This window comes from Bos taurus, chromosome 24 (genome assembly GCF_002263795.3).
Source record: "Bos taurus isolate L1 Dominette 01449 registration number 42190680 breed Hereford chromosome 24, ARS-UCD2.0, whole genome shotgun sequence".
Lineage (NCBI taxonomy): Eukaryota > Metazoa > Chordata > Mammalia > Artiodactyla > Bovidae > Bos > Bos taurus.
In genome coordinates this window covers 52,947,010-52,961,343 of record NC_037351.1, presented here as the reverse complement: position 1 = coordinate 52,961,343, position 14,334 = coordinate 52,947,010, and the positions used below count along the sequence as shown (strand labels likewise).

The window sequence follows — 14,334 nt, the reverse complement described above, 5'->3', positions numbered from 1 at the left end:
GAAGAGGGGGGAAATAATCTTACAAAAATAGAGATTATTAAGTGGAACAGCAAGCATCTTTATACGTGTGACTGGAAACCCAAACTATGCTATGATGTAGTTTATACAAGACCTGATACACTAGTAAATCCAAATAGTTGCAAGTGGGCCATCAGTACATGCATCTACCATTCTGAATGAAATCATAACTCTGTCAAGATACAAATCTACAAGTTTTTCAGCCTAGTTAGCTAAGGCCCATCAATCATGTCAGTTGCAAAGAATCTATTTTATTTATCAGAAAGTCTAAGAATTAATTTTAAAATCAACTTGGATTATATGCTGAAATAAATTTTCTCTTGTTAGATAGAGTTTAACCAACTGAGTTTGGAGCCAACAAAGAATGTAATGCAACAAAGATTTCAAAAGGTCTATATTCTACTGACTCTTCATTTCTAACTGAAGTTTTATTTAAATATAATATGCATATTTATAGTCCCTTGGACAGCAAGGGGATCAAACCAGTCAATCTTAAAGGAAATCAATCCTTAATACTCACTGAAAGGACTGATGCTGAAGCTCCAATAGTTTGGCCAATAGCTGGCTCATTGGAAAGACCCTGATGCTGGGAAAGATTGAAGGCAGAAGGAGAAAGGGTGCCAGAGGATGAGATGGTTGGATGACATCACCAAATCAATGGATATGAAGTTGGGCAAACTCTGGGAGACAGCGAGGGACAGGGAGTCCTGGTGTGCTGCAGTCCTTGGGGTCAAAAAGAGTTGGACACAACTTTGCAACTGAACAACAGTAATACATATTGAAAACTAAATATCGTCAGTACTGCTCAGTGATTTTTCAGGGTGAAATGTCTTCTGACCATCATCCAGGCCATGAAAATGGAACGTTATCAGAAGCTGCTCCATGTTCCCTTCTGGTAACTAACCACCTCTCATTAAGAGTAACTACTCTTTTGAATTCTAACCCCATAGGTTACTTTGCCTGTTTAAGATTTACATAAATTGAATCATACAGATGAATTACATTTCTGTTTTGCAGGAGTACATCTGTGAGAGTCTCCATATTGTTTGTATCATTTTAGCTTTTCCGTGTTCATTGCTACATGGTAGTCCATTGTGTGAATACGTTATATACATTACCAAGTCATGACAAGCAGTATTCCCCAACGTATTCTTATACATGTCTTTTGGTGAGCATATTAGGCATTTCTGCTAGATATACACCCAAGAACAGAATAAATCTAGGTATGGAACTGTTGAGTCAGAGTGTCCCTATGCATTTTATAAATGTATTTAACTGCTGAAAATTACATATATGCATGCTTTATAGAATAGTTTTCAAATTAATAAAACTAATACATTTCTAACTACTAATTTACTAATTTTAAACTAATTAAAGTAATAAATTACTTGTCATTTTAGGGCCTGCATTCATGTAAGACACTAGGAATAAGAGAAGTCGTGCTTTAGCCATCGAGCAAGTCAGAGCTTGAGATGACAGCATGAGGGGGTAGGGTGAAGCCAACAGACTGAGCACAAGCGTTGGGTTCAGACTCTCAGAACTTTGGTTTGCATGTTTGTAAACTGGAGATGCTAGAGTCAAACAAATTATTTTTAAAAATGAATACAAATAATATAAGGCATCTTTGTCCTTAGAAAAGAAGCACATCATACAGACTCATGGAAGGAAGGAAGTTTGTTAAGCTAAGACTATTTCCCATCTGTAAAATCAGGATAAACTCAACACATGAGAGTATTGGGAGGAGTAAATGACATATGAATTAGAAAGGTATTTAGCTAGTGAATAATATTTAGAAGTTCTCAACACTTGTTATATTTCATTACATTTCTCTTTCTTTCTAAGCTCGTTAGTTCTTGTTGAATGTAAACAATTTTAACTGCCTTTAATGTATCAAGTTTTTATTTGAAGATATTCTATTAGAACTGCTAAAAAAAGAGCCTTAAACCCTGATGTGTTATGAACACAAGGCCTTCTTATAATACGTTTATTTTTTTCATCTAGTCATTTATTTGACAGATACTTAGCAAGTACCAATTTTATGCTAGATATTGAGTTAAACAATGTGTGAATATGAAGAAGAATTAGCTGCATCCCCTCCCTATCATGTAATACACAATCTGTTAGAGGAGGGAAGATTTGGACTTGAATACCTAAGTATATGAGGCAGTACTCTGAGGAATTAATTCCATAAAAGTGTTAAAAAGAGAGACTATTCAAACATGAGAAAAGAAGCCCTCATTTCTGGGTGTAGTAATCAGAGAGGAAAGAATTCATGAGAGCATTAATACCTCTCTGGTCTTTGAAAGATTCACAGATCTCTATTAGTTAGAGATGGCTACCAAGTCATTCCATAAGGGGGAAAAAAAATGTGTTCAGAAGGAAAATCAAATAAACAACAATGCATATTTGTGAACTGGTGATTGGTCTGGCTTGGCAAGGGTGTCTAACATAGCAACAGGAGACTAGAAATACAGACTTACATCTGGTATGCACAGGGTTTTTTTTTTTTTTCTTGGAAGACAGTGAGGAGCCATTGGGAAAATTTATAGAGTAGAATGCCATATTTAAGTTGTTTTAGGAAGAAATTTGGCAAGCAGGATACAAAGACATTTAGAAGGTACTACAGAGAGGAGGAAGATTAATTATAAAGCTGTTTTGACAGTTCAGGGGTAAGGCCATAAAGAGAAGAATAAAAACATGAATCTTGGAAATGGGAATGCAGCCAGGGATTCAAAAGATACAGTGGAAGAAAAAAAAGTCAATGGGATATGGAAACTTCTTAGATGAAGAAGTTATATATGGGAGAGAAAGTCCCATGAAGATTCTGAAACACACTGATTTTTAAGAAGAAAGCTATAGAAGGTTGGCACAGACAGAACTTAGTTATAAGAGGAAAGTGGCTGGAAGGAAAACACAAATAGAAGCAGCTAAGTGTACAGCATCCTTCTATGTGGTAAAGGAATGAATAGCTTCACAGAGGACTGCAGCTGGGAGCATAATGATTCAGAGCACAGAGGCTGAAGCCGGTCCGGAGTCCCAATTCTGGCCCTGTCACTTACTCGCTGTATGATTGTAAGCTATGTACTTAAACTCTGTAAGCCTCAGTTCTTTTATTAGTAAAACAGGCATAAGAACAGTATCTATCCCATGAGTTGAACAACTGGCATCTGTTATAAATTCCATTTATTATAGTAAAATTGAGAGCTATGTTGGAATGTAGAGGAAACATCACATACAGTAGGTAGAAAGAAACAGCCATTAGTTCATTCATTTGGCTGAACAGTATCAACTGAGTGCCTACCATGCCAATCTCCATTTGGGGTACTGAGGATATGACGTGATGAAAGCAGGCAAAATTCCTGCTCTCATAGAGCCTATACTACACAAGGAAAACACATGATAAGTAAACAAACACAATAAAGCAAGTAAGACAGTTATACAAATTAAGAAAAACAAAGCAGAATGAAGAGCGTAGAGAGAGACCAAGGAGGCTCCTAGGTAATGGTCAGGGAAGATCTATGTTCCTTCGCGGTGGTGGCAGTTGAACACAGACCTGAATAAATGAGGGAAAAGTCAACTAAATATCTATGGAAAGAAATGCCAGGCAAAGAGGACAGTAAAACGTCCCTGAGATGGAATGTGTGTTATTGCCAAAGAACAGAGAGGAGAGCTATGTGGCTGAAAGAGATTATAGAGAGAAACAGCAGGAGACAGTGTGAGAGACATGCCAGAGGCTGGACCACAGGGCACCTCTTGGGCATGATGAAATCGCTGGATATTGTGCCACATGTGACGGGAAGTCAAGAGGAATAACATCATCCAATTCACATTGAAAAGCTTCGGTGTAGACGACTTCCTGTAAGATCAAGAGCTCAAGAAAAGAGAACAGTTACAAGTTTACAGCTATAGTCTACAATCTATAGATTATATTTGCCATCTAGAGATGGTATAGCTTGGATAAGGCAGAAAAGTGGAGGTGGGAAAGAGTAGTCAGATTTGGGATGGGTTTTGAAAGCAAGAACTATCAGATTTGGTGAAAGACTGAATTTGCGATGTGAGGAAATCAGAATAAAGAAGTATGAAACTAGAGGTTGTGTTTTATTTTGTTTTTTAAACAAGAATAGATGGTTAAATAGTGGTACCGTGTATTGGGAAAAATAATAGGAATCAAGTTTGGAGCTGGGGAGAGGGAATTATGGAAGAGCAAGATTTCCATGTTGAGCTCACCTGGCTTGCCTATTAGCCATTTGAAGAAGGTGAGTCAATATTGTATATGGAAATTGATGTGGGTTTCAGGAAGGAATTAATCTGGGGATTAACTTTTGTGACTCATCAGCATGCAAATGGCATTAAAGCCATTGGTATTAGATGACAACTTCTAAGAAGCGAGTGTAGATAGTAGACAGCAGTTTGCAGACTGAGCCCGAGGGTACTCTATCTCTTAAGAGATTGGGGAGAAAGGAGGAGTAAGTAAAGGACTAAAAATGAGAAGGCAGTGGGACAGGAAGAAAACTGGGGGCATTTAGAACACAACAGGCAAGTGAAGAAAGCATTCCAGGAAAAACAGAAGCTATGTCAAATTTTGCTGAGCACTGGACAATTGAGCATTTGGTAAGAAGATGTGGAGATTATTGAAATCTTGGCAGCCATGGTTTTAGTAGAGGGACTGTGGAAATGCTATTAAAATTAATAAAGAAGATTAAAAGAGCAAAAAGTAATTACAGACAACTTTTAAGAGAGTTTCTCAGGAAAGGGGAAGAATGGGCTAGTGGTTCCAGGGAAGATGCTTTAACAAGGGAGTTATGAGATAATGCTCATACACATATTGGAGTAGGAAGGAAAACTGATGATCCAAGAAAGGAAAGGGATAATTACAGAAGAGTCCCTAAGTGGGAATGAAAGGTTTTCCTCAAGGGAAAGGGCTGGTCTTACACAGAAACAAAAACAGATCACTAGATTTGAAGGGTAGATAAGGATATCATTTCTAAATGCTTCTCTTGGTGATAAAAGAAGCAGGCTTATTAGCAGGGACAGGGGAAAGGAGAGAGGTATTGAGTCAGAAAGGAAAGAATAGATATAAGATATTCATCTTATACAGTGAGACAATGAATGATGTCTCAGTGAATGATAATGAATGATTTCTCTCAAAGTGAGAGAAATGACTGGCATTTCCAAATAAATGACAGTTCACCTTGAATTTGTTGTCATAAATGCCCAGTGAATAGGCTATATGAAAGTGAAAGTCACTCAGTCATGTCCGACTCTTTGTGACCTCATGGACTATACAGTTCATGGAATTCTCCAGTCCAGAATACTGGGGTGGGGAGCAGTTTCCTTCTCCAGGGGATCTTCCCAACCCAGGGATTGGACCCAGGTCTCCCACATTGCGGGTGGATTTTTTACCAGCTGGGCCACCAGGGAAGCCCAAATAGGCTACATATCTTTCTTCAAATGAAGTCAGCTGTCAGGGTTCATGGTCAATGTTGCTGAGGAGCTAATTTAACCAGGGTTGAGTTTTTTTGGGTGGTAACTATGATAGGGAAGAAGAACCAAGGGAGATGAGGCTGTTTAGAAGGGACGGAAGGTAGTAATTAATGCTGGATTGGAAGTTGAGTTTTAATGGAAATAAAAAGACATGAGGAAGACCAGGGATAATGGGAAGGTTGCAGAGTTAATGGACTGTAGGTCCTAGTGGGATTAAAAATTTGTTAGCAAGGGGCCAATAAACGAGAAAAAGAATACTGTGCTAGAAAAAGAGATGACAGAAACTGACATTCTGCAGCAGGTACAGTTATTGGTTTACTGTGTGACATGGAACTGATGAATTGAGGTGGGAAAGAGCTAATACTGTAGGGAACATCAGGAACTAACATCAGATGGATTACGTGCATGGATACTGTAATTACCAAGATTATTTCAATATTTGTTTCAAGAGAGCTAGATTATTTAAGTCTGAAAATTAGACTTATTAAAAGAGTTTTTTAAAATCTATGAAGGTGGTTGTTAGAATAAGATCAATAATGACAAAACTTCCATTCTTTTTAGATCGATTCGTTTTCTATACAACTTCTTAAATATGTATCAACTGATTGCCCATAGATAAATCACGTGGTTGTGTAAGGCAAGCACAACAAACAACAGAGTGAAAATTCTAACTTTCAAATAAAAATGATATGATTTTAATTGTTCTTCATTATGCCCATTTGTCCAGAAAGTTCAGAGAAAACTCTAATCAGGTTTTGATAGCTGATAGAGAAAAGATACACAAAGAAAACTGTATAATATAATATACAAACTGAAACTAATATAATACTGCAAAGCAAGGAGGAAAATGCCCACCCACTGGAGTATTCTTGCCTTAAAAATCCCATGGACAGAGGAGCCTGGCGGGCTACAGGCAAAAGGGTTGCAAAGAGTTGGACACGACTGAGCGGCTAAGCACGCATGCCTCATATTAACGTGATGTTGTTCCCGTCTCCACTGTGGCACCAACTGTCACTCACCAGGATTGCTGGACTGGGCATCCATAGGAATCATGAGCTTGGCCCGGGTGGCTCGGCGTGCCGCCAGTGACCTCTCCAGAGTGGACATGGAGCTCCCTGCTTCTTCTGTGTCTTGACCTAAAAGGAAAGCAATACTCTTGAGTATTAATGATGCAATACTTCATTTCTAGCCAGGAACCCCAATGCCTTTTTCATTTCATTGATGCTTTAAATAATAATATCTACTTTTTTGTTTATCAATATGCTCTCATTGTAGAAATGTTAATAAAATTTACCAGAACCTCATTATCCAAAAAGAACTATTATTATTTATTTATAATTTCTACACATGCATATATATGTGTGTGTGAAAGCAAGAGAATATATACTAATATACTTATTTTTCAAAAATGGCATTATACCATACATACTGTTTTGTAGTCTTAAAAAAGTTACAGAAAAATCTTTCTCTGTCAATAAATAAGTCAGCAGTGTAATTTTTAACAGCTCCATAATATGCAACTGTATGAATTAACCACAATCTTTGCAATTTATACTTAAGCCCCAAAGACATTAAATCTTACTATGAAAACACGGGAAACAAACTACATTCTGCAAAAATATGGTTAGGTCTCTATATACAAATTTATTATACTTCCATAAAATGTCATGTTAGAGTCATAAAAATAAAAATGATATATGCAGATTTGAAAACTGAATAAAAATATATGTTGAAAAGTAATACTGAAATTCTGAATACTATATATCAGTTAAAAGAATATGATTCATTGACATGAAGTTTCGTCTGTTTTTTCTTAAATGAAGTATAGTTGATTTTCAATATTATATTAGTTTTAGGCATACAGCATTGTGGTTCAGTAATTTTATAGATAATACTCCATTACGTTATTCAAAATAGTGGTTATAATACCCCGTGCTCTACAGTATATCCTTGTCACTTATCTATTTTATATACAGTAATTTCTGTGTTTTCACCTCATGCCCTATTTTGCCCCTCTTCCCTTTCTTCTTTCCACTGAAAACCACTAGTTTGTTTTCTATATCTGAGTTTGTTTGTTTTCCTCGATACGTTCATTTTACTTTTTTCAATTTCGCAAATTAGTGGTATCATACACTATTTGTCTTTGATTCATTTCATTAGGCAAAACATTCTCTAGGCCCATCCACACTGCTACAAATGAGAGAATGTAATTCTTTTTAGTGGCTGAGGAATACTCCCCTGTATATGAATACCATAGCATCTTTATCCACTTGTCTATCGATGGACACATGCTTGGCTTCCGTAACCTGGCTACTGCAAACAGTGCTGCTATGAGCATCGTGTGTGTGTGCTCAGTCTGTGTCTGACTCTCTGCGACCCCATGGATTGCAGCCCACTAGGCTTCTCTGTCCATGGGATTTTCCAGGCAAGATTACTGGAGTGGGCTGCCATTTCCTACTCCAGGGGATTGTCCTGACACAGGGATCAAACCTGCTATGAACACTGGGTGCATGTATCTTTACAAATTAGTGTTTTTGTTTCTTTTAGATAAATACCCAAGCATAGAATTGCTGGATCACATGGTAGTTCTGTTTTTAGCTTTTTTCAGGAACCTCCATACTGTTTTACATAGCAGATGAATCAACTTACACACCTACCCACAGTGTACAAGGATTTCCTTTTCTCCACATTCTTGCCTACATTTGTTTTTTGTAAACTTTTTGATGACACCCATTCTGACAAGTGTAAGGTGATGTCTAATTGTGGTTTTGATTTGCCTTTCTATTAATTAGAAATGTTGAGCATCTTTCATGTGCCTATTGGCCATTTGTATATCTTCTTTGGAAAAATGTCTATTCAGCTCTTCTGCCCATTTTTTAATCGGGTTGGCTTTTTTTTATATTGAGTTATATGAGCTGTTTATATGGAGAAGGCAATGGCACCCCACTCCAGTACTCTTGCCTGGAGGATTCCATGGACAGAGGAGCCTGGTGGGCTGCAGTCCATGGGTTGCTGGAAGTTGGACACGACTGAGCGACTTCACTTTCAGTTTTCACCTTCATGCATTGGAGAAGGAAATGGCAACCCACTCCAGTGTTCTTGCCTGGAGAATCTCAGGGACAGGGGAGCCTGGTGGGCTGCCGTCTATGGGGTTGCACAGAGTCTGACATGACTGAAGAGACTTAGCAGAGCTGTTTATATATTTTGGATATTGACCCCTTGTTGGTAATATCATTTGCAAATATATTCTCTCATTTAGTAGGTTGCCATTTCATTTTGTCAATGGTTTCCCTTGCTGTGCAAAAGTTTTAAGTTTAATTAGGTCTCATTTGTTTATTTTTGCTTTTATTTCTTTTGCCTTAGGAGTATGTGTGTGTGTGTGTTAAGTCTCTTTAGTCGTGTCTGATTCTTTGTGATGCTATGGACAGTAATCTGGAGTTTGCTCTGTCATGGCATTCTCCAGGCAATAATACTAGAGTGGGTTGCTATGCTTCTTCCAGGGGATTTTCCTGACCCAGAGATTGAACCCACATCTCTTACATTTACTGCATTGCCAGGCTCCTGAGACGCACCTGGGAAGACCTACCTTAGAGGACAGGTCCAAAAATTATTGCTGTGATCTATGTCAAAGAGTGTTCTGCCTATGTTCTCTTCCAGGAGTTATACACTTTCAGATCTTATTCTGTCTTTAATCCATTGTATTTTTGTATACAGTGTGAGGAAATGTTATAATATCATTACTTTACATGGAACTGTAAAGTTATTCCAGGACCACTTATTGAAGAGACTGTCTCTTCTTCTTTGTATATTCTTGCTTCCTTTGTCATAGTATAACTGACCATCAGTTCAGTTCAGTTCAGTCACTCAGTCGTGTCTGACTCTTTGCGACCCCATGAATCACAGCATGCCAGGCTTCCCTGTCCATCACCAACTCCCGGAGTTCACTCAGACTCACGTCCATCGAGTCAGTGATGCCATCCAGCCACCTCATCCTCTGTCGTCCCCTTCTCCTCCTGCCCCCAATCCCTCCCAGCATCAGAGTCTTTTCCAATGAGTCAACTCTTTGCATGAGGTGGCCAAAGTACTGGAGTTTCAGCTTTAGCATCATTCCTTCCAAAGAAATCCCAGGGCTGATCTCCTTCAGAATGGACTGGTTCGATCTCCTTGCAGTCCAAGGGACTCTCAAGAGTCTTCACCAACATCACAGTTCAAAAGCAGCAATTCTTCAGGCCTCAGCCTTCTTCACAGTCCAACTCTCACATCCATACATGACCACTGGAAAACCATAGCCTTGACTAGACGAACCTTTGTTGGCAAAGTAATGTCTCTGCTTTTGAATATGCTATCTAGGTTGGTCATAACTTTCCTTTCAAGGAGTAAGCATCTTTTAATTTCATGGCTGCAGTCACCATCTGCAGTGATTTTGGAGCCCAAAAAAATAGTCTGACACTGTTTCCACTGTTTCCCCATCTATTTCCCATGAAGTGATGGGACCAGATGCCATGATCTTCTAAATATTTTCTGAATGTTGAGCTTTAAGCCAACTTTTTCACTCTCCACTTTCACTTTCATCAAGAGGCTTTTGAGTTCCTCTTCACTTCCTGCCATAAGGGTGGTGTCATCTGCATATCTGTGGTTAGGTGTGGGTTTATTTTTGGGTTATTTATTCTGGTCCACTGATCTATTTGTCTGTTTGGGGGCCAGTACCATGCTGTATTGATTGCTGTAGTTTTGTAGTATAGTCTGAAGTCAGAGAGTCTGATACCTTCAACTCTGTTCTATTTTTCAAGATTGTTTTAACAGTTCAAGGTCTTTTGTGGTTCCATATAATTTTCGGAATATTTGTTCTATTCTATGAAAATGTCATGGATATTTTGACAGGGATTGCATTAAATCTATAGATTGCTTTGGGTGATTTGGGCATTTTGATGATATTAATTCTTCCAATCATAGTTTTGTCCTTTTAACCAGGACATCATCAAGAACACTTCATGTATTGTCAAGTTTAACTAACAGGATCTCAAGTACTGCTTTCCCTATCACTACAGAGTTGGCAAGAAGGTCCTCAAATTAAAGACAAATGGGCACAAGCATCTTCTCACTCTGAATAAAATGGCTATCATTTGGAGTTAAACATTTCCCAAGACTTGGTTAGAGACATCAAAATCTGTCTCACTGATCTGAAATGTCACTGGAGCATATATATATATAATGAGAAGGAAAATCAAGAAGGAGGTATCCTAGAAATCATTAGCAAAACCTTCTAAGGCCTGAGAGACAATTTTATTCTCTCCAGTGAGAGACAGAGGTGCTCTTCCTCTCCTGATGGCTAAGATAAAATGAAGCTATAATAAAAGACATCTACAGACTCTTGAGGTTCCTGCAAAAGAGATCTGCCTTTCATTTATTCCCTAGGTAGAAGCTTATTGAGGCAGCAGGCTTGCTGGTCTACCCTATGTCTATTCAAACAGACAAGAGATAATTGAACAAAGCATGTCTGAGAGATGAGCCAGTGTGGATTATGAGCATTCTCATCATTTGGCTTATCAAAGACAGAGGAGCTTCCTGTGGGTCACATGGGCAGCTGGAAAGTTAGGCTTGAAAGTAGCTGACCCTCCAGAAGACCAGTGAGGTGGACAGGTACATCTGTTTCGCGGGGGGGGGGGGGGGGGGGGGGGGCGCGGGTGGCGGGGCAGGGTTAAGTCCTGACGAGGTATCTCAGATCATGGAATTGGCCAGAGAAGCATCCCACAGGCTCCCGTAAATAATTCATATTGTGTTTTATAAGAGGCTGAGAATCTGGGTGCCACCTGAGGTCAGCCCATGTGCCCAGAAAATCAGTGAAGAGCTTCACATTGTGCTCTCTTCCCTCCCACCTTGACTTTCTCCTTTCATCTTTTCTTTATCTCCAATCGCTGTACCCCCACAAAAACCAGGAAGAGCAGGGAGGTAAGAAGAATGGCTAAAGGTGTTTCTGAAATGGAGTAAGCTCCCTGCTTCTGTCCCATCCCCACTGCTCCATTTATTCCAAGGTGCTGGAGGATTCAAGAAACAAATTGTAACCCCCCTAGTCCTCAGAGCCAAAAGTCTGACCATAGGAGAAAAAGAATCTTTAAATTAAATTTCAGATTTTAGTTTCTAATGGAACTGGACCATGGTGTAATGATAGAAAGTGACAGAAAAGTTAAGGACTCTCCTTGAGATATCACTTAAGGTCTAGAAAAAGAATACTTATGATAAAAAAAAAAATCAGCAATTAGAATCTTTGTTTGAATGACACTGTGAGAAAGCCTCACCAACCAGCTACACTTTCAATCAGTTAGAATATTTTAATTTGGTTTAAAACAGCAATTCAGACAGTATGATACTGGCACAAAAGTAGAAATATAGATCAATGGGATAAGATAGAGTGCCCAGAGATAAACCCACACAGCTATGGTCAGCTAATCTATGACAAAGGAAGCCAGAATATACAGTGGGGCAAAGACAGCCTCTTAGATAATTGGTGCTGGGAAAACTGGACAGCAACATGTAAAGGAATGAAATTAGAACACTCCCTAACACCAAACACAAAAATTAACTCAAAATGGATTAAAGACCTAAATGTAAGGCCAGATACTAGAAAACTCCTGGAGGAAAGCATAGGCAGAAGACTCTGACATAAATCACAGCAAGGTCCTTTTTGACCCACCTCCAAGAGTAATTAGAATAAAAACAAAAATAAACAAATGGGACCTAACTAAACTTAAAAGCTTTTGTGCAGCAAAGGAAACCATAAGTAAGATGAAAAGACAACCCTCAGAATGGGAGAAAATATTTGCAAATATAGCAACTGACAAAGGATTAATCTCTAAAATATAGAAATAATTCATGCAGCTCCAAAAAACAAACAACCCAATCAAAAAAATGGGTGGGAGACCTTTTTAGACCTAAATAGACATTTCTCCAAAGAAGACATACAGATGGCCAACAAACATATGAAAAGATGCTCAACACCATTAATTCTTAGAGAAATGAAAAACCAAAACTACAAGGGGGGCGGGGTGGGGGAGATATCACCTCACACTGGTTAAAATGACCACCACAAAATCTACACACAATAAATGTTGGAGAGAGTGTGAAGGAAAGGGGACCCTCTTGTACTGTTGATGGGAATGTAGACTGATACAGCTACTATGGAGAACAGGATGGAGGTTCCCTGTATGCATGTGTGTTCAGTCACCAAGTCCCGTCCGACTCTGCGACCCCATGGACTGGAGCCCCCTAGGCTTCTCTGTCCATGGATTTCTCAGGCAAGAATACTGGAGTGGGTTGCCACTTCCTCTCCAGGGGATCTTCAAGATGCAGGGACTGAACCTTACAATAGCCAGGATATGGAAACAGCCTAAATGTCCAGGATAAAGAGAATGTAGCACATATATAAAATGGAGTATGACTCAGCCATAAAAAGGAACAAAATTGGGTCATTTGTAGAGATGTGGATGGATCTAAAGAATGGCATATAGAGTGAGGTTATGTCAGAAAGAGAAAAACAATATGGCAGATTAATGCATGTATGTGGAATTTGAAAACTTTGGTATAGATAATGTTATTTACAAAGTAGAAACAGAGACACGGACATAGAGAACAAACATATGGCTACCAAGGAGAAAGCGGGGGTATGGGATGTATTGGGAGACTGGGGTTGATGTACATGTATATGTATATATATATACACACACTGTTGATACAATGTATAAAATAGACAACTAACGAGAACCTACTGTATAGCATAGGGAACTCTATTCAGTGCTCAATGTGACCTAAATGGGAAGGAAGTCCAAAAGGAAGGAGATATGTGTATACAGATAGTTGATTCACTTGGCTATACAATGGAAAATAACAACATTGCAGAGCAACTATACTCCAATAAAATTTGTTAAAAAGAAAAAAAAAAAGCTAAATTGTCTGGATAAAAATAATCCAGATAAATGAATAAATGATTGAGCATTTTTTTACTGAATCTAATTATTTCCATAGACAACTGATTCATAAGGATTACTCATACAGTTGTGTTTTCCAAAGTCTATTTGGATTATTAGTATATTTGGCAGTGGTATAATACACTTCTAATTTCCTACTCAAAAAAACCAAACCAAAATAAAACCAGCTACTGATTCTGAATCTACCCAATGAATTGACCAAGCAATTTCTTGATGAGAGTATTGGGTTGATTATGCAACTTCCCATAAGCATTTTGAAACTATAAGAGCCCACAGAAAGTGAAACATCCTATCAACCATTTTCTGTTTATTTCTCAGTTATTCCTGGACATGGATTGTTCTCCACCAAATCATTAAACAGCAGGCTTTTTTTTTTTTTTTCTTTAGATCACTTTGTACACCAACAGAGCCTTCAGAGAGACTCCATTTGACTAGGCTAGTGAGTTTGAGCAAGCTCTGGGAGTTGGTGATGGACAGGGAAGCCTGGCGTGCTGCAGTCCATGGGGTCACAGAGTCAGACACGACTGAGCGACTGAACTGAACTGAGTGATCACATAACGTGATTGTGTGGGGATGACAGTCGATCTCCATAGTAATCAAGGCAAAGTAACAGAATAGTTGATGTTTTCATACTTCAAGTGTCCCTGAAGTGACTTTTTTTAAAGCAAGGGATTGACAGAAAATTTTAAATCAACTTTTCAAAGACACAGGGAAGTAAAATACGTACAAATGGCTTCAAATTTTGCCTTGACAAAACTTCTGTTCAAGATGTAACAAAATCCAATTGGTTCATTTAGCCTCCACATTTCGATATGTCCTAACTGGATTGCCTCCTGTCTCTTAGAAGTTT

General features: G+C 38.5%; 1 protein-coding gene across 2 annotated transcripts in view; it reads right to left on the bottom strand.

The window, feature by feature from the left end:
* The window catches only part of DCC (DCC netrin 1 receptor), a 1,296,534-nt gene that overhangs the window by 72,597 nt on the left and 1,209,603 nt on the right, over window positions 1–14,334 (bottom strand). For both annotated transcript variants that reach the window (XM_059881088.1, XM_059881089.1), the window contains exon 25: window positions 6,522–6,638. In XM_059881088.1, the coding sequence (XP_059737071.1) occupies window positions 6,522–6,638 (117 nt within the window). The remainder of the gene's footprint in view (window positions 1–6,521; window positions 6,639–14,334) is intronic.